General features: G+C 56.7%; 1 protein-coding gene across 1 annotated transcript; it reads left to right on the top strand.

Moving 5' to 3' along the window:
* The first annotated feature begins 4050 nt into the window (after positions 1–4050).
* PERM1 (PPARGC1 and ESRR induced regulator, muscle 1) lies at positions 4051–11306 on the top strand. Its single transcript, XM_075520724.1, has 3 exons — positions 4051–6103; positions 8050–8166; positions 10474–11306. Exons 1-3 carry the CDS (start codon positions 4051–4053, stop codon positions 10551–10553), a joined length of 2250 nt encoding a protein of 749 aa, XP_075376839.1. The 3' UTR covers positions 10554–11306.
* Positions 11307–18256: the final 6950 nt, after the last annotated feature.

Raw genomic sequence — 18256 nt, 5'->3', positions numbered from 1 at the left:
AGTTTCAGGGGAAAAAAAAAAAAAAACAACCCAACAGTTAAAGGGTTTAAGCAAAAACAATGCAGACCTCTTATGGTTTGGGGGTGATAATTCCTAGCCACTCACCTGCCCCCAAACCAGCAAAACCAGACTGGTGGTTACAGCCTCATTGCACTCTCAGTTTCAATGCAGACTTAACCCCTTCCTCAGCATGGAGTAACTGTTACTTCCAGGCTTTCTCTGGGGTAGATCTAAATTCCCCGTTTGCTGTCTCCCCATCACAAGGGAGGTCTCGTGGCTGTTAGCGGTGCAAGGTCGAAGCTGTACCTGAGCGGCTCAGCATTCCCTGCTCCTGGACACGAAGGGCTGACCTATCTATATGGCAGGTTGTACCTCGCAGGAATTTATGGAAGGGGAGAAATGAATCAGATCGAGGGGGATCACAAGATGGAAAGGCTGGTGCTATGAGAGCAGAAGACCAGAGTCCAGGGATCAGCCAGAGATGGGCGGACAAGGCCGCACTGTATCAGTGACCGAGGCTGAAGGATGATGATTAAGCCAAAGCAGAAGAAGGCATGAGAAAATGGCCACAAATAGAGCTGTCTGTCCCAGGCAGTGGGAAGCAGCCAGGGCCAATGTAGTCTTGCTCCTGAAGCTGTGAACATATTTCTCTTCCCATTATGGTTTTTTTTTTTCCCATTGCTTTTCCTGCAAACTCATCACTCTCTTCCTCCCCTAACACACAGCATGTGATGGGTCTAGATCAGGGCAGGCAGGACGTGTTTGTAATCAGACCCACATTTCTCTGCACTGTCTGCGTTGTCTCGGCACTTAATTCAGCCAAAACCCCCATACTTGTGATGTTTTAGTGCTGATTTCAAAAGCTCTGTGAAGGTAGAATTTTCCCAAATGGAGTTTCCTGGATAGGAAATTGCTTATCTTAGAGTATTATTCTATATAGCTCTGATAGCTCCTTCCCCCCCCACCAGTCTGTTGAAGTCTCTTTACACTGGGAGTAACGAATGTGGAGCCTGAAGCCACAGAAGGGATCTTTACGCCAAAGGAAGTGCCCCTCCATGACACTGCCGGTGTTCTTGCCTAGCTCCCTTTTCCGTGCCCTTGATTCTGGCTCTTTCTCCCACGCTGTGTCCTATGTCGTCAGGCAGAGAGGGGCCTCATCTGCTGCTTTATTTCAGGCCCTTCTCTAATTACACGTTGACATTAGTTATTTATATAATGTCCTTAATACCAAAGCGTCAATACTGGCGGTGCCGGGAGGCGGCGGGGAGGACTGTGCCCGCAGCTCGGCAGGTGGCATCCGCCGGTCACGTTGGTCTGGAGGTGCTGGAGCAGCCCTGCAGCATCCCAGCATCTGGCATCAGCTCCTCCGGAGACGGCTCTGCAGAGCTGGAGCCAGGTATCCCAGAGGGTCACGCACCACACGCCAGAAGGTAATCGGAGACGGTCTGTCCGGGCTGCAACTGCTGGATGGCCTTCACGATGGCATAATGCCCCTTCTGCAGCCTGCGTGGCTCCAGGCAGCGTGCCTTGCCCTTGAAGTCCACGCTGCGCTTTTATGGCCCCCCGAGAGGAAGGCAGGGAAGTGCTAGCAGATGCATAATTTCCCCAAGGACGGTGTGTGGGCTTTACCCCGGACAGCTAAATAAATACTTGGATGTCTCCTGCGCCGAGACTTGTTTGTGTCTCCGAGGCCAGGGTGGAACGTGTGGTGGGGTGTGTGCAGTTCCTGTTGGGTTTGGTGTGTGGCTGCTCCAGCATCGGTTTTAAATGTGACACTGATAACGCGGGCCGCCAGCCCGCTGCTGGCTTCCAGTTCCGTCTCGCTGCCTCTGCCTCTTTTATGTTCTCTGCTGCGGTTTGCAAGGCAGAGTTTAAAGGTTTCTCTGACTAACCCTGGCTGCCGGACTCAAAGGGAAGGAAGTCGACTGCAGCCAAGAAAAGGAAGCCAGTTGGTTTCCCTTCTGCGTCTGCGAGCGCGTGTGAGGGGGAGAGGGAGAAGGGTGTAGCCAGATCAGAAATGAGATAGGATGGGAAGACAGCAGACCTCTTTCCTTCCATATTTTCTCGGCTCGACAAGCTCCCTGCGTGCGTCAGCCCAGAGCATGGAGAAAGGAAGCGTGTCCCGGTCAATATTTCCCCGGTGGCGTGGGGCAGTGCGCGTCAGCTCCAGCTGCCGGTGGGCTGCGCGCTTCTGGCTCGCTCCCTGGCAGTGCAGTGCGTGAAGGCAGCCACGACGGGGAGCTTCCTTCCCGCAGGATGGCCGGTGCTGGCAGGACAGGGCAAGAGGCCCAGCTGCCCTCCAGCCTGGGGGGCAGGAGCTGGGGGGCAGGAGCTGGGTGCTGGCCCCCGGCTCCCTGGAGCTGGCCCCAGCTCCCTGGAGCGTGCGGCGCAGCATGGCCAGCACCCCAGCCCCACCGAGGACCCCCGCGGTGGATGCAGAGGACGTGGGTCCCTCTCGGCTCCCACAGCATCTACATGGCTGGCCATCGCCAGTTTGGGGTCTACAGCAGCCTGGTGACCGAAGGGGTGGCCGGAGGGAGCCTCGGGGCAGTGCTGGCCCCCCTCGGGGCAGCAGGGCCTGGAGCTGGGCTTGGGCTCACGCTCACAGGCACCGTGCTGCAGGCAGCTACTTCAGGGCATCTATTTCTGGCCCCTGGGACAGGGGAGGGCACGCAGTGGGAGGCAGGCTCCGGGACTCGCAGGAGCTGAGGGCTATTTCTGGCCCTGGTTGCTGACCCTCGGCCAGTCGCTTCCCCTGTAACTCCCTGGTGCCAGGCTCACCCTGAGTCTCCAACCCAAGGCTCCCTCTGCCACCCACACCAGATGCTCCTGGGCGGCGTGGGACGGCTGCCACGCACCATGCAAGCTTTGTCACAAGACCCTGACGCTGGCTGTGATCTCTTGATGTAAATCTGCGGTAGGCTGGCAATAAGTGCCCCAGGAGTGCTAGCAATAGGCAAACGATGCCCCTGAGGCATGTTTTTGTCACCCTAGAAATGGGTAACCTACAGACTGAGGCAAAGAGGTGGGTATGTTGAAAAAAGAAGAGTCGTTGCCATCCAGATGTCACGCTCCGCCTTGTGCTAACGGCTGCGAGCTCTGTGGCCTGGGCCCCTTCTCTGCTGGCCATCCCAGGGAGCAAGCCCAGGCAGAGGGCAGAAGCGAGCAGTGGGCATCAGGAGTGGTCCCAGAGACCCCAGAGGCTGTGGGACAGAAACGCATTGGCTGGCACCCTCACACCTTCCCCACCAGCTTCTATATATGGGCCTGCCCTCTCTGAACCCATCACGCTCGGATCTCAAGTGACACACTGGGGAGGGAGCGGGGGGGCACCTATTTTTAGCCCCTGAATGGATCTGTGCTGGAGCCGAGCTCTCTGCCCCCCGTCAAGGGTACAGCATCATGTTGTGCTGGGAGGATTTTGCTGCGTGGCTCTTTGAATGGCTCCATCACCAGCTTAGATTGTGGTACAGGTAGGATGCGGCTTCGTGATCTCTCTGCTTCTTCTCCTACCGCTGGATCCCCCCTGCTGGGTTTTGGGCTCTGTTGCATCTCCCTCCCCAGAGCCACGGGCACGGAAGGGGTTGTCGTGGCTTGCCGAAATGTCCTTGTTCGGACTGTGCTTCGTGCATGATGCTGTGGCAGCAGGAATGCTCAAAAGCGTAAATCTCCCACTTTTCAAAATGGGAGTAAGGAAAGGGGTATGTGAGGTGCGGTGCTGCTGCGGAGAGAATCCCAAGCCCACTGTGCTGCTGTGGTCAGGGAGCAGAAGGGACCGGAGGGGGGTAGCAGTGGTCTCCACTGCTGGCTGGGTTCCGGGCCAGCACAGCCATACCTGTCCTGCGGAGTCTGCCAGGAGCTGCCCTTGCCTCCCACTGATTTCAGCTGGAAATGAGTGAGGATGAGTGAATGCGGATGGCAGGGAAGCAGGGCAGGAACCCGGGGGGAAAGGGTTAGGGGCATACACCTCGGCTATGTCCGCTGATGCTAGTGCCCCCTCCTCATCCCCTGATCTCTCCGGCCCCCTCCCCTTGCTTTGCTGCTGCAGGCATGGATAACTTCGAGTACAGCATCCAGCTGAACGACAGGGACTGGGCTGAGTTCTTCTTGGCGTCGGAGGAATGCAACCTAGCGCCGGTCGCCCTGGCCACGGCCGAGGAGCAGTGTCTCAGTGACATTGAACAAGGGGACGGCGTGCCGGGGAGGGACTGCCGCACCAGCACAGACGGGCAGATCGCAGTGAGGGTGGGCAGCGGGCCAGGGCCTGGCACGGGAAGCTCTGCCCCACGTGGGGTGCCCGGAGACGCCTCCCTGCGCCGGCCCGCTGGCGGGCATCTCGCCCTGCCGGAGCTTCTCTCGGGCAGCGAGGACGAAGCGGACCTGGGCTCGGTCGGCAGGTTTCTGTGCGAGAGCGACAAGCCCGGCTGTCTTTTGTCCGCTCCAATGCCCAGCGCGCAGGGGAGGCAGCCCCCCTGTCCCCCCGCAGCCGCCCGTGCCGGCCCAGCTGGCGGCACAGCCGAGAGCAGCCCGGGGCAGGACACAGCATGTGAAGCAGCAGCACCGCAGCCGGCGTCGGCATCAGAGAAAGGAGCGGCCAGCGGCAGTCAGGCCATGGAGCCTCCCAGCCACCCCGCTGGAACAAGCACCCCCGAACAGGGAGGGGATGCAGGAGGGGAACAGCCCCGTGGCAGCCTGGTGGTGGCACAGCCGGGGGCTCCGGCGCAGGGCAGCTCGCCGGCGCTGGCTACCTCCCCGGAGGGTTCGGCGAGGAAAAGTCCTAGCAGCGCTTCCCGCTTGGAGCCCGGGCTACAGGGACCCCCGCGTGACCACCCCCCGAGCCCAGCCCTGGAGACTGCACCCAGAGCACCCGGCTGCCCAGCGCGGGAGGAGGCGAGCGGGGAGAGAGCGGGCGCCGAGCGGAGCTCCCCAGCTGGCTCCCCGGACGTTGTGAGGCCCAAGGTGCCAGGACAGCTGAGAAAGAGCCGCAAGCAACGTGGAGCCAGTGCCACCGAGGCAGCCCAGGGGGACAGGGAGCCTGCGGGGGCTGCGGCACAGGGGACCGGTGTCCCCGCAAAGGCAACTGTAAGCTCGCCGCTGTCCTCACGGAAGAGCAAAGGGAAGGAGAAGGCAGCCAAGCCAGCTCCTGTGAAGCTGGGGAGCGAGGAGGCAGGGGAGAGCAAACGGCCAGCGCCTGGCCCTGGCACAGATGAGGGCGATCCAGCTGTGAGCGCTCCCCCGAAGCAGAAGGTGAAGGAGCCGGGGGCACAGCCCCTGGGGAAGGCGAAGGCCAGCAAGCATTCAAAGCCAGGGCAGGCTGGTGGCTTGGGCATACGTGACAACGTGCCGGTGATCCCTGCCAGCGGAGCCGCGGCTCCTTCGGGAGACGCGTGCCAGGAGGTGCCGGGGAAGCCTCTCCATCCCAAGAGCGCGGTGGCTTTTGGAGGGGATGCTGCTGAGGGAGCTCATGGGGAGCCTGCAGCTGAGATCCCCGGGGAGCTGGGCCCCCCTTGCTTTGCAGCCGGGTCCTCTGCAAGGGCAGACACCCTGGACGTGACTTGGCCTGAGATGTATGACTATTTGTTCTGTGACTCCCAAGGGGAAGAAGAAGGAATGGGGAACTCAGTGGAGGGGGAGAAAACACCCTTGGAAAGGGAAATATCCTTGCCTGAACTGTATGAATATTTTTTCAATGAACCAGAAGGAAACAGGAAAAAAGTCAAGGGTAAAGACAGGAAGCGAAAGAAGTTCAGCAGCTTGGACCACGCTCAGCTGCAATATGAGGATCCCGACTCGGCCTCAGTCAAAGACTCCCTGGTTATCTCGGGTCCTGAGATGTATGAACACTTCTTTCCAGACAGGCCTGGGAACAGGGAGGGCTGGAGAGGGATTTTCTCAATCACTCCAGCCTCCGAGGTGAAGAAAGCTGTGGGGGCTTTGAAGTCCCTCCTGCAAAGGCCAATGCATCTCATCAGAGGCCCAGCCCCAGCACCCCAAGCTCTCGTGTGGAGAGGATCCGGAGAGAAGCTCCCCATCGTCCCGCTGGCTCCGCTGGGAAGAGGCCAGGCGCTGCCAGAAGGTTTGGACATGGCCCTTGCGCTGACAGGTAAAGCACCGTTATCCCCTGCCCGCTGCCCGACAGCCCCGGCTTGCCGCTGCGCGTAGAGACGTGCCTCTGCCTTGCGTGGTCTCCCCTGCTCCCACCGCCCCTCGGGAAGCCTGGCAGCCAGCTCTGGTCCTGCTGCAGCCATCTCCACTCCAGCCGCAGCGGCATTAAGGCCGCCGTACAGATGGGAGCATTTGGGTGGGCTCCGGCAGGTCTGAAATCACACTCCTGGCACGTTACCTTGCCACACAGCAGCCCTGGGCTTTAGCAAGGATCTTTGGAAGCGTGGCTAAAGCTACCACCGAGACACGCTGTGTCGCATTGGCTCGCTCTGGTGATGCTCACGCCGTCCCTATGCCAAGCGAGTGCTGCTGGCCAGGCCCCGCAGGCTGGCTCGCGGTGCTGCAGGATGCATGGACAAGGAATCTGGGTATATTCTGGGCATAACTTGCTTTGCTTCCCTCAAACTCCAGTCCTGGGGCAGAGGTGGTCGTGACAGCATGCGTGCAACAGGCTGCATCTCAGTCTGGCCCAAAGTCCCTGTCCTAGCTGATTCACATGTCCCCCTGAAGGGATATCATTTCGTGTGGATCTAATCTATTCTCTTGCACTCTGACCAAGCAAAATTTACTGAAGCGGAGAGCTGCATTAAACATGGCTGGTGTTATTGCAGGGTCTGGTAGAGATAGGAATCCCCCATCCCAGTGCCATGCAACTACCTACAGAACCAGACACCTGTATTTCTGATGAGGAAATGGGAGGCAAAACAGCAAAATCCTTCTGTGCCAAAGAACTCATGCCCCTGAGATAAGGCAACGGCTGCTGAGCTGCTGTCCTGTTAAGGCTGGGCTGCTAATCCATCTGGTATTGGTGGGGGAAAAGGTGAGCACAGAGCGGAACATGTCCAAGACTTCCAGCTGAAAGAGGTGAGGGGGACTTTAAAACACACGCTAATTCAAAAAACACCCTCCAGGGACCTCAGAGGTTACCTGAACATTGACTGTTACTGGAGGCAGGTAAGAGAAACAGCAATAAAGGGAGAGCAAGTCTGACCCACTAGGACAGCCAGCGTATTTATCTTAAAGCTTGTACGATGCTTACAGCCACAGTGCCTCACAGTTGATATTAAAACCAAACAATGAATGAGTCATCCCAAAGGGTGCCTCAAAATAGAGCTTCCAGTCTGTTTGCACAGAGAAACCCCTTCGCCGTGGTCGTAGCTAATTAATAAGCCAGCTTTAATTAAAAGCCTGATCAAATAAACACAGGAGCAAAAATAACCGACTCTTTCTTGCAGCATGTCTGCAAGTTGTGCTAGGCTGGAACTCCAGCAGAGAAAGAGATGCAGAGCACTCAGGGCTGTCTCCCTCCTTGTCCCCGCAGCGGGAGCGAGGTGGGATCTGGGGGGAGGTGCTGAGCGCTGGTGCTTCTCAGGGGGCTGTGTCTTGTACTAGAGCTGCGTGCGCCTCGGGACATTGTCTTGCAGGAAGGGGACCGGAGGGACCTGCCTGCAGCCCCAGCGCATCGGCAGCCAGCCCAGGACTTGCTCTCTCCTAAACCTACTCCCTGCTTCCAGCCACCACGCAGGGAGAAGGGTGGGAAGAAATGCAGGGAGGTGGTAGGGCAGTCAGAGGTCCTGGAGGCGGCATGTCGGCTGGCTGTGCCTCCCAGGCCCATGGGTAGCATTGAGAAATACCTGCCTCGGGCTCTTAACAAAGTGTAAAACTGAGGGGAGTGAAAAATGTGCCCCTCTCCTTAGGTACCTGAGTCCTAAAGAGACATGTTTGACCTGACCGATGGTGAAAAAAGGTCTTCTGGGAGGGAAAATGTGTGACAAAGATGTATTTCTCGGGGAGTGCAAGGGACTCGCTGCCCCAAAGGGACTGGAGCCTGCTTTGGCAGAGGAGGTTCATAAAACCCCAAGCCTCGTGCTCTTCTTCTCGCAGGGAGGCCCCAGGCTCCGCTGGCGCTGACCCACAAAGACATGTGCCTCGTCTTCTGTGCCTTTGCGTCCTGGGCAGTGAAGACCTCCGACCTGCAGGCTCCGGATGCCTGGAAGACCAGTATGTACGGTGCCCGGCCTGGCGCGAGAGGGGTGGGAAGGACCTCGTGGAAGACATGGCAGGGAGAAAGGCAGGGATGCTAACACACCTAACACTGCCTGCGGGAAAATGTCGTCATTTTCCTGCTTTTCCAAAGTGTCCTGTTACTCTCTAATACCTTCTCTCTCCTATAGAAATGGCAGTCCTGATTCCTACTCACTTACATTGTCCTTTCCCCACACAAAGTGACTGCTGAATTGAGCTGAGCCGTAGGACAAGTCACAGAATCACGGAATCACAGAATCGTATAGGTTGGAAAAGCCCTTTAAGATCATCGAGTCCAACCGTAAACCTAACACTGCCAAGCCCACCACTACACCATGTCCCTAAGCACCTCATCCAAACGGCTTTTAAATACCTCCAGGGATGGGGACTCAACCCCTTCCCTGGGCAGCCTGTTCCAGTGTTTGATAACCCTTTCGGTGAAGTAAAATTTCCTAATATCCAGTCTAAACCTCCCCTGGCGCAACTTGAGGCCATTTCCTCTCGCCCTATCACTTGTGACCTGGGAGAAGAAACCGACCCAACCTCTCTACAGCCTCCTTTCAGGCAGTTGTAGAGAGCGATGAGGTCTCCCCTCAGCCTCCTCTTCTCCAGGCTGAACAACCCCAGGTCCCTCAGCCGCTCCCCATCAGCCTTGTGCTCCAGACCCTTCCCCAGCTCCGTTGCCCTTCTCTGGACACACAAAGTCTGTTCCTAGCTTTGGCCCTGCTCTATCCAGCCTCTGCCAGGGACCAGTACCAGTGTGTCAGGAAGAGAGGCTTCTTCAGGATCCGTGCTGGCTAGAAGCTGAATCAGGACCTCGAGTATGCAGGTTTATACTCCTTCATCTCAGCTGGAACAAATGCACATATTTTTCTAACATGCTGTAAAGGTATAATCTTTTTTCTAAATACAGCTTAGCTGAAGTATTTATTATCCTGGTGCACCGAGTCCTGTGAGTAAACAGAGCTCTGTCAGTTCCTCTCCTCTCCAACCACAGCATTTGAATAACTGGGGGGGAAAGAGGAAGCTCGGGCAGCGCGAATTAGCACCAAGGGGCGCGGGGCGCCGGGTGAGCAGGGCGTGGGGCAGGGAGTGCAGCAGCCCTGCCCTGCTGCCGCAGCCGAGCGTGGGGGCCAGCCCCTGGGCATCGGAGAGCCCCCGCCACGGGGCGAGACGCCGGGGCCAGGGCTTCCTGCTGCTCGTCCGGGAGAGGAATGTTCCCCACTAAGGTCACGCAGGAAGCTGACACCCCTGGCTGAGAATAGCTCATTAGCTAAAGTTGCTCAGTGCAATCATCACAAGGAGCTTTTGGCCTGCTCCTCCTTGCCTTCTTAGTATTAGGCGGTAGATGTGGCCTCAGAGAGGGTGCGAAAAGCGGGATACGAGCCTCGTGCCCTCAGGATTGCACAACCCAGCGTGCAGCAAGCACCCCGGCGAGGACGGGAGGCAAGGGACTGTTTGACATCCCGGAGTAGCAATTCTCTTTTGGCATTTTAGGTTCTAACAAGTTGAATTTCCCTCTCTATGTCCCAGGCTCTAACATGTAAATCAAAACCAAGTCTGAATTTAAACTGGGAAGTCCAAAGGCATGGCTTGGGTTCCCAGTTTTGCTTGGGAACAGATCAGGGGAATTTGACCTCTCTTACCAGCCAAGCTCAAAACATTAGCTGAAAGTACAGAGAAGAGCTTGATTCTGTGTATAATCTCCATTAATTATTTTTTGTATCTATCTCTACATTTTCTGATTCTGGGTTTTGGGTATTTTCTGCCTTTGGCTGGGATCCGAGTATCCACAGATAACCCGCAAAATGATCTTTTTCTTGCCATCTTCCTGGTCCAAACAGAAGCAGAAAATGAAGGGACTGTCCCGAAGCCCCGGTGAGATTTCCTACTGTGGCCTTCTCATCCGAGATTAGACCCGTTAGATCTCCACATGAACCTGTATATCTAACCACCACCCATCTCTACCACACGCATGAAGTCCATGTTGTGTTTCCCTTAAAAATAGACGTTTCTTGTGAAATGGTGGTGTGATCCGTGTGCCTAAACGATAGGACTAGATGTGGTCGGCCAGGCTGTGGGCGGCTCAGGACTGAACGCGCTGGGAACAAGCACAGTGTGGTGGGGACGAAGAGCAAAGGCAGGAGGGGTCTGAGAAAGGGAGGGGAGCGACCTCCCTAGGTCCCATGGAAGTAGCTTGTGATCTTCAAGTTTGGAAAAAGATCTTCGGGTTTGGAAGAAGCACCCAGACTCACTCTGGAAATGTGTTGGGCTCTGTTCCAGTGTTCCTGGCAAGTTTTGGCACGCTTTCTGCCATCCGCTACTTCCGAAGGCAGGTCAGAGAAGGACGCTCCCGGACCTAGGCTCAGCGCAGACCAGAGGTGCTTCCCGAGGACAGGCGAGGACGGTGGAGGCAGAGGCCGGGGACTTTGTTCTTGGGCAGTGTGAGAAGCCTGGATCCCAGCACCAAGACTTCTCTGGACCCATCCCTAAACGGGACAGGATGTCACAGGAAGCAGGATCCTTCCGGTGACAGTCATTTACAATACGGTAGGCAGTTTGTACCTGTACTGGACAGAAGAGGAGCCCGGCGTGGGCTGGCTCTGTTCTTTCTTTGCACACTTCTTGCATACTTGTGCTGTCTCCTAGGAGTAGTCAGTGTGTCTGTTGCAGGGCGCTGCTTGTCCGTCCGTCCGTCCGTCCTCCCTGCTGAAGTCACCTGGTGGCAAAGGAAGGCGCTGAGGTAGTGGAGGGAGGAGAGAGCAAAAGAAACCAGGAAAGTGCTTCGTTCCTATGAAAGGGTTGGGGTATCTGTGAAGGAAGAGAGGAGAGCGCTTTGGGGAAGAGCCGTCTGTCCAAACATGGTGCTTTGCTAAGCATGTGCTGGCTGTGTGCGGCTAGCTGGGCAGCGGCTAAAGGGGGATGGAGGGGCCACTCACTTGGCACGGCCCAGGTCTCCCATGACCGGTTTGGCTCACTGCAGGAGGACTCATCCTCTTGGATTTCACTCCAAGAAGTCACGGCTCGATCTAACGCTTCAGGAGGCTGAGATAGGGTTTCTGTTGCATGTGGCCGCCTCGGCCCTGCTGAGCCAGAGCCGCGGATGCCGTGTCCGTCCCTGCTGAGCCAGAGCCGCGGATGCAGTGTCCGGCCCTGCTGAGCCAGAGCCGCGGATGCCGTGTCCGTCCCTGCGGGTGAGCGGCACCCACTGCAAGGACTCGTCTCGCTCCCGTAGGCAGAGGACGGGCGGGTGTCACGCAGCCAGAGCCAGGGGACGGGGCAGCCGGGAAGGGCCCGGCAGGAGGCTGCGCAGGACAGAAAGGGGCTGCAGGGGCAGCAGGGAAAGGGGCTGAGCTCCGGGAAGCCTCAGGAAAGAGCCCTGACAAGGACAGGAGCATGTTGGAGAGGAGGAAAAGGCACACGTACATGTTTGGCTCTGACAACCACCAGATGAAGGGTCTAGGTAGATCACTTGGTGCCTCCGCTGCCTCCCATCCTAGAGACACAGAGTTGGCTGGGAGGAGAAGTCGGGTGAGGAGGTGCCGTGGCCGAGTGTGTAACCTTGTGGGGCTGGAGGGGACCCAGAATGGAAGGTGGCGTGAAACATGAAAAGGAAGTGGTTCAGGTTCTTCCCTGTCTCTAAGGCCTTCCTGATCGCTCAAGGGCATTATTCGTGGGGGGTTTTCTTTACTCCCGAGTCTGATAACAGCACGAATGTGAGATTTGTTAAGCACTTAGGGACCAGATCCGCAAAGGTACTGGGGGAAATCTGCCCAGAATAGCCGTGCAGATCTGCCTATGAGCTTTATAGGAACAGTCTGTGGCAATGTTTGTCTTACAAAACGAGAGAGAAGAGGTGTAGCTCTTTCCTCGTAATGCAGAGTGCCATGCAATTTTAATGTGTGTGGGGTTGTACTTAAGACCATGTATTATTGCTGATAAGAGAGCACACTGTACAATTGTACAGTGAGATATGTAGCAGTTAATAGCAAGAGAGAGATGTACAGGCTCTATATGGACTATAGTAGCTGTATATCCAGTAAGAGGAGTTTTGTAGAGGAGGAGAACAGATAAAATATGCCGGAAGCTTCTAATAAAGATCTATCTCATTTAATACTTTTGTGTACGTTCCTGTGTCTACATTGTTTGCGTGTGAAACTGTTGAATGAGCACGGAGTTTTAAAGAATGAGAAATCAATCCATTACGTGTCTGTTGAGACAAAAATGTAGGCGATGATGTGCTGGCTGAGGAGCCCAGGAGCACAGAGTATGCAGGGAGAAGGGCTGCTTCTCCTCTTCTTTGGCTCCGTCCCCATGCCTACCCCCCTGAGACACATCTTGCATGTTGCTAACAGCCTGATCCGGAGAGCCCTGCCCTCTCTCCTGTCTCAAAAGCACTCGGGACTCGAGCAGAGTCCCCGCTCTTGCCAGCCCTCCAGCCAGCTCCTCCCGCCGCCCCTGAACAGCTCAGCGAGCACAAGTCAACGCACAGCAGCAGCTCCCGGGTTCGGTCCATCCATCCTCATCGCCTCTGCCCTCCCCGGCCCCCCTCGATGCAGCCAGGCGCCCCAGTCTGAGCTGCATCCAGCAACGCCTGGCACTGCAGCCTCAGGCCCCGAAAGATTTCCCTCGCTCCCTCCAACGAGCGGCAGCACGGCAGGCACAGGGGCGGCTGAACTGGTCGCATATGCTCAGTTTTACTGTTTATCCAGCCATAAGCCATTAAGCGCTCTCCGCGTTCTCAGTGGCAGGTGGAAATACAGCGGCCTTGGCATGGCGGGTGGGTAATGGGGGAACAGCTGGAGGAATCGGGCAATTTCATTAGGCCGGGCTTTCCTGGGAGACGGTCACACAGAGCTGAGCAAAGCAGAAGAAGGTCAGCGGAGGGCAGCAGACAGGTTTGCCCAAAGGAAGGGGTCTCTGGGACTGCCAGCTCCTGTCTCAGGGGGCTCTGGCTCTTCCTGCCTGATTCCTCACGCCGAGCGAAGTCCCCAGGCTAAGGGACACGGCTAAATCCTGAACAGTCACTGCTGACTTCTTGCTTGGTTTGAATTTTTCAGATTTTGTGTTTTCTAGCCTTGTCACACAAATCTGGAGGAAAGAATGTTTTCCCTTCACTTTGCAGGTGCAGGAACAGAATATCCCCCCCAGCCACGTACAGTACTCCCAGGTGCAGTGCTGGCAGTTAGGAAATGATTGCGCTAAAAGTCACTGAATTTAATACTGGGCAAAATGGTTGGGAAATCTGTTGTGGTTTGTCTCAATGTCTCAGTGTGTCAGGGATTGCAAAGTTGGCCTGAAGATCGCACTGGAACTGGGAGGGTTTCTGGCCAGAAACCATAATGTTGAAGACACTGTTGATGACATTAGCCCCTCCAGGGAGGTTTGGATGGGGCAAGGCTTTGTGCTGGGATGTGGGAAGTCTGCATGTACCCACATCAGCCGGATCTTTTCTAAGCAATGCCCTTGCTTTGGGGACCTCGTCTTCCCCGGGGAAGCGGTTTTGTTCTCAGCCGCTCCCCGCAAGCCAAAGCTGCAGACGTTTGCTGCAATGGGGGTGCTGCCAGCCCAGGTCACTGCCTGGGCGCCCCGAGAGGAATGAGGAAGCTCAGTCAGTTGAGGCTGGGCTGGAGAACTTCACCATGAACGTAGAGCTGCTAAATCGCTGCTGGGAAGAGACCTGTGTGTCCTCTCCTCCCGCCATTGCTTGAAGGCTCTGTGCATGGCTTTTGCAGGAAGCCGACTTCTGCTGCTGCTTGTGGACAGCCAGGCTACGGTCGGAGACTACCGCCAGTTCTCCTGAACTGCACGGGGCAGGCCCGGCACCGACGGGAGGTTGCAGGAAAGCTGTTGGGCAGACAACTAGCTTAGGAGTGGTTTGGGTGCAAGTAGTAATACCAGCTACGGTTCAGAAAGGAATCAGACCTAGATGTTGCAAGAAGCGGGAATGGTAGGTGATGCTCTGCACTCCCAGCGTCCCAGTCCATAGGTGAGCCACCTGCAGCTACAACGCTGCACTGGGGTGGGAAAAGCAGCCTCCTGGCTGTCCCTGACCCGCTGGAGCTGGGGAAGGCACGGCGGCACCGAGCGCCTGTTTCCCCGCTCCGAGGGACGCGGGGTATATCTCGCTCTCTCGATGCCTCTATCCTCGTGTTCAAGAACTCGTGCTAAATTTCTTCCCGGGAGAGTTCAGTACTCATGCTATGCTGTAGGTAAGACAGGGTGCCTGTCACCTCTACCAGCGAGTGCCCTTGGCCGATCTGCGATATTTGGAGTCTGATCCTTTAGAGCTTGGGCTTGGAGACGCAAATGTGATTTGGCACCTCCCCCTGCTAAAAGTTACCGAAGGTGCCAGATGATCCATCAGGTTACAGGTGCATTTCACACTCCTTTTGATCTCTGCTGGAAGAAGCGGATGAGATAAATATTTCAGAAGAGAGATGTTTTCAGCCCGCTGCAGAAGCGAAAAGAAATATTGAAAGATCTTGTTGGTATCAGGAGATCAGCCCTGCGAGTGTCTACTGAGCTCAGTCAAGCAGCAGCGTCTCTAGTGTCCTTCAAGGAAACCAGCCTGGACTTGCCTGCAATTTTAACGCTTGGTTTATTCGCCGACCTTTTAAGCTCTCTCCTCTCCCTCCACGGCGAGGTCATCTTGCCTGTATCTCACCCCGGAGGGAGAAGCCAGGACCTCACCATCTTTTGCAACAGCAGCAGCCACCACAACAGAAACGACCTTTTCGGTGCATCCTTGCTGCCGTGAGACTGTTCTCCCTTCACCACGGAGAGCGGCGGTGCCGGAGGCGGGAGCCGTGCCATCCCACCCCACTTCCTCGCCTTGCACGTAGCTCCCACATCTGACACCTTGTCTTGCCAAGCAGATGAAAAAGTCAGGCAGGTGCACCCTCAAGAACGGCCTCCGTATTTCATCTGGCCTCGATACACCATGTGCCGCCCGGCTGCCGCGGTCCCAGCCTGGAAGAGGGCTGCGGCTCTCCCCCCTCTTCTGCAGCGATCGGTTTGGCCAGAGCAGCTCTTGCGCTCTTATTTTTATTTATTTTTTTTTTCCCCTTCATCTCTCCGTAATAAAACCAGAGCAAAGCCTCTCGCCGACATTTCTGCTAGGCCATTTCTGAGTCACGACCGTCTTCTCCCCACGCTTCAGAGAGATTTCTGAGGGCTGGTTGGTGCCGCGCCAGACCCGGGAGTGCCAGCGCAGGGAGGCAGCGGGCAGAGCAGCGGGAGCAGCGACCTCCCTCTTAGCCAGGGCTGGCAAACGCCAGTTGCTTCGGTCGCTCGGCCGGCCGTGAGAACATGACATATTTTGGTGGATTCCCCCACCCACAGGGCAGTGAGGGAGTTGCTCATCACAGGCTAGGGCAAATCCTGCACATCCTCAGCTCCTCCGAGGACTAAGGGCTCTGCGAGGGAGGTGCTGGCTTTTCCCAGCAGGAACAGGGAGCAGGTTTGCCCAGCAGGTCCTTCCCCGACCTCGGCCGCGGTTTCAGGCAGCCCTTCACAGGCAGACGACAGGAAAAGACGTGTTCGTACAAAGTGCTCACCGAGGAATTCCCAAACCTCAAGTGTCTTCGTAAATACAAGGAAAAGATCGGCACGTCCACGCGCAGCGAAGGAGCGGGAGCGGGCCAGGTGGGCTGCCCTGCTGCACCTACACCGTGCCCTCCGTTACGGGGGCTTTTTCTCCAAACGCTTGAAGCCAAACGCGCAGGTCACAGACCCCACTTTCTTTTTTTAAAAACACCTCTCTGCTGTTTATTCTTTGAGCAAAAGAAGTTTGACATTGTGGCTTGGAAATCAGAAAGCAGAGAGCAAGGCAGCGGCCCATGGCGCTTCAATAACGGCGCTGGTTTTCCAGCCACGGTTTCAGAAGGAGGGGGGGGGCCCGATTCAGGACTTTTTGCACTTGGAGGGAGTGGGGGGGAGCGGAGAGATCATTTGTCAGAGAGTGAATTGTTGGCAGCTAGTACCATCTCGTGCCTTTCATCTGCCTCTGTGAATAAAGACGCGGCTATCCTGTGACCGAGCCGAGCGGCGGGACGTGCGCGGGCTTGCTGGCAGCGCCGGAGCACTGAACCTGCAGTTTGTGGGCGACCGGGTCCCGACTGCGTTTCTGCTGCAGCCAGGCTGTGAAGGATGAATACATTTTTCAGGAAATGAGAAGTATTTCGTGTGTTTACAGGTACTACAGTTTCCATTTTAATGCAACCCGCACTGAGACGTCCAGTGCCACTTGAAGTCAACCCTCTATTTTTAAATCCTGAGTCTGCTGAGAAATGTGTTGGAAGAAAAGCAAAGGGAATGTGGGTTTTCACGGTCACGAGGCAGGTGTCCGTGAACAGAGCTCCCAAACACAGCCCTGTTCCCACCTGCGACGGAGCTGCCCGGGTCAGCATCTGGATTGGAAACCATCAGGGGAAAAGCAATGGCCAGCAGAACCGATGGACTCAACGGGGAAACCAGGCTGTGCTGAGGAGCTTGGGTGGGGGTCTTGACCCATCTGATGCTTACGGGGGCTGGTTTGGAAACATCTTAGGGCTTGTACCCACACATAAATCACCCTGCATTAATTATACCAGCCTAGCAAAGCTGTACAACCTTCTAAAGTAGGGGCAGATAGAGGGAGAGCAGGAGGAAGGGCTTCTTCTAGGGGAGCTAAACCCAGCCGGGAAAGGGTATAAGGAAAACTCCTTTAGCTGCTTGTGTGGCAGGGGCTGTGTACCCATTTCAGGGGCAGTTTTGTTATCACAGTCCTTAATTACTACAGGGTAGCAGTGGAGAAACTGCAGGGAGCAGGCCTTAGTGGTCAACAGGGCAGGAGCGTTCGGGGTGGGATACTCAGGTCCTGCGTACACCCACAACCCCGCGCTCTCGGTGCAAGCCCGACGGTGCCCGTTTGCTAAGGGCACGCTCGCGTTTCATCCCGAAACGCTATGTTCTGCGCCGGGCAGCAGCTGGAAGCAGCTACGCTCTGCCCCAGAAGTACGGCAGGAACAAGGCAATAACTCGGGCACAGACGCACGAACGCAGAGATGGAGTTCAGGACCCGAAATAAGAGCCAAACAGACCACGGCAGCTGCGCACAAAGGCGTGCTGGAAGTGTGAGACATGAGCAGGCTGCATGTTGAAAGGGCAGCGTTTGAAAGAGCGACAAATTTAGCCCAGATGTAGCCGGGGAGGAAAGTTGCCGCTCTGGGAGCAGGACTAAAATTGTTTTAGAAGCTGTGTCGTGTCTCTGCAGCGTTTTGAAACCAGGATCTCGCACCTTGCTACTGGTGTCCCTTTGCACGCGTGCGTCGCCGTCACCGATCAACGTGATGGCACGCCGCAGCTTGGCAGCGCTGCTCACCGGGGACAGATACACCGTCCTTCTGCGGCCAGCACACCTACCTCTTGCCTGGTTATTCAGTTTCTGGAGCACCTCTGGCCGCAGCGCAGACACCTGCCATCTTTCCGAGCGTTAGCACCTTCCGCAGCCGCTGCCGTGGGTTGCCGTCTTGCACCGAGCAGCGTGCTTGCGAGGGCAAGCCCTCTGCCTGCCCTGCTGCTCCCAGCCCTAAGCGATTACTGAACTTTAAACCGAGGGCCATGTCCAGTTCCTCACTGGTCTCCTCTGCAGAATAACTCTGCAGAGGCAGCCAGGACACCTGGTTTTCTGCCCAGAGCAGATGCAGGGACAGAAGTGGCCTACAGGCATCTGGATGCAGTCCTGAGGACGGTATTTCCTTGCCAAGCGAGCCCCTGCTGTGGCCAGCTCCCCTTCCCAACTGGCTTTGTTAGAAAAGGGCTGCCATGAAGTGAGGTCAGACCGACAAAAGGGCAAAGGCAGAGCCAAACCCTGCAGCAGCCAAATCCGGCAGCCCGCGCAGGGCTCAGCTCCGTACCTGGCCCTAGCCCTGGGGCTGGCCGGCGCGTCCCACGCGCTCCCCCCAGGTCCCCCCAGGCCGGAGAGCAGACAGCACAGGCCACCCCGACTCGCAGCACGGCACGGGCATTCCCAGCCGCACGAGCGCACGGAGCCATTTGGAGTCACCGACTGCTTTTTACAGAA

This window comes from Mycteria americana, chromosome 18 (genome assembly GCF_035582795.1).
Source record: "Mycteria americana isolate JAX WOST 10 ecotype Jacksonville Zoo and Gardens chromosome 18, USCA_MyAme_1.0, whole genome shotgun sequence".
Taxonomy (NCBI): Eukaryota; Metazoa; Chordata; class Aves; order Ciconiiformes; family Ciconiidae; genus Mycteria; species Mycteria americana.
Note: the sequence above shows the minus strand (reverse complement) of the source record. Positions and strands in the feature narration are given on the sequence as shown.

Coding starts and splice junctions, on each gene's coding strand:
- PERM1 (XM_075520724.1), top strand. CDS start 4,051: ATGGATAACTTCGAGTACAGCATCCAGCTGAACGACAGGGACTGGGCT. Junction 6,104..8,049: donor CATGGCCCTTGCGCTGACAG/GTAAAGCACCGT, acceptor TTCTTCTCGCAG/GGAGGCCCCAGGCTCCGCTG. Junction 8,167..10,473: donor TCCGGATGCCTGGAAGACCA/GTATGTACGGTG, acceptor GCTCTGTTCCAG/TGTTCCTGGCAAGTTTTGGC.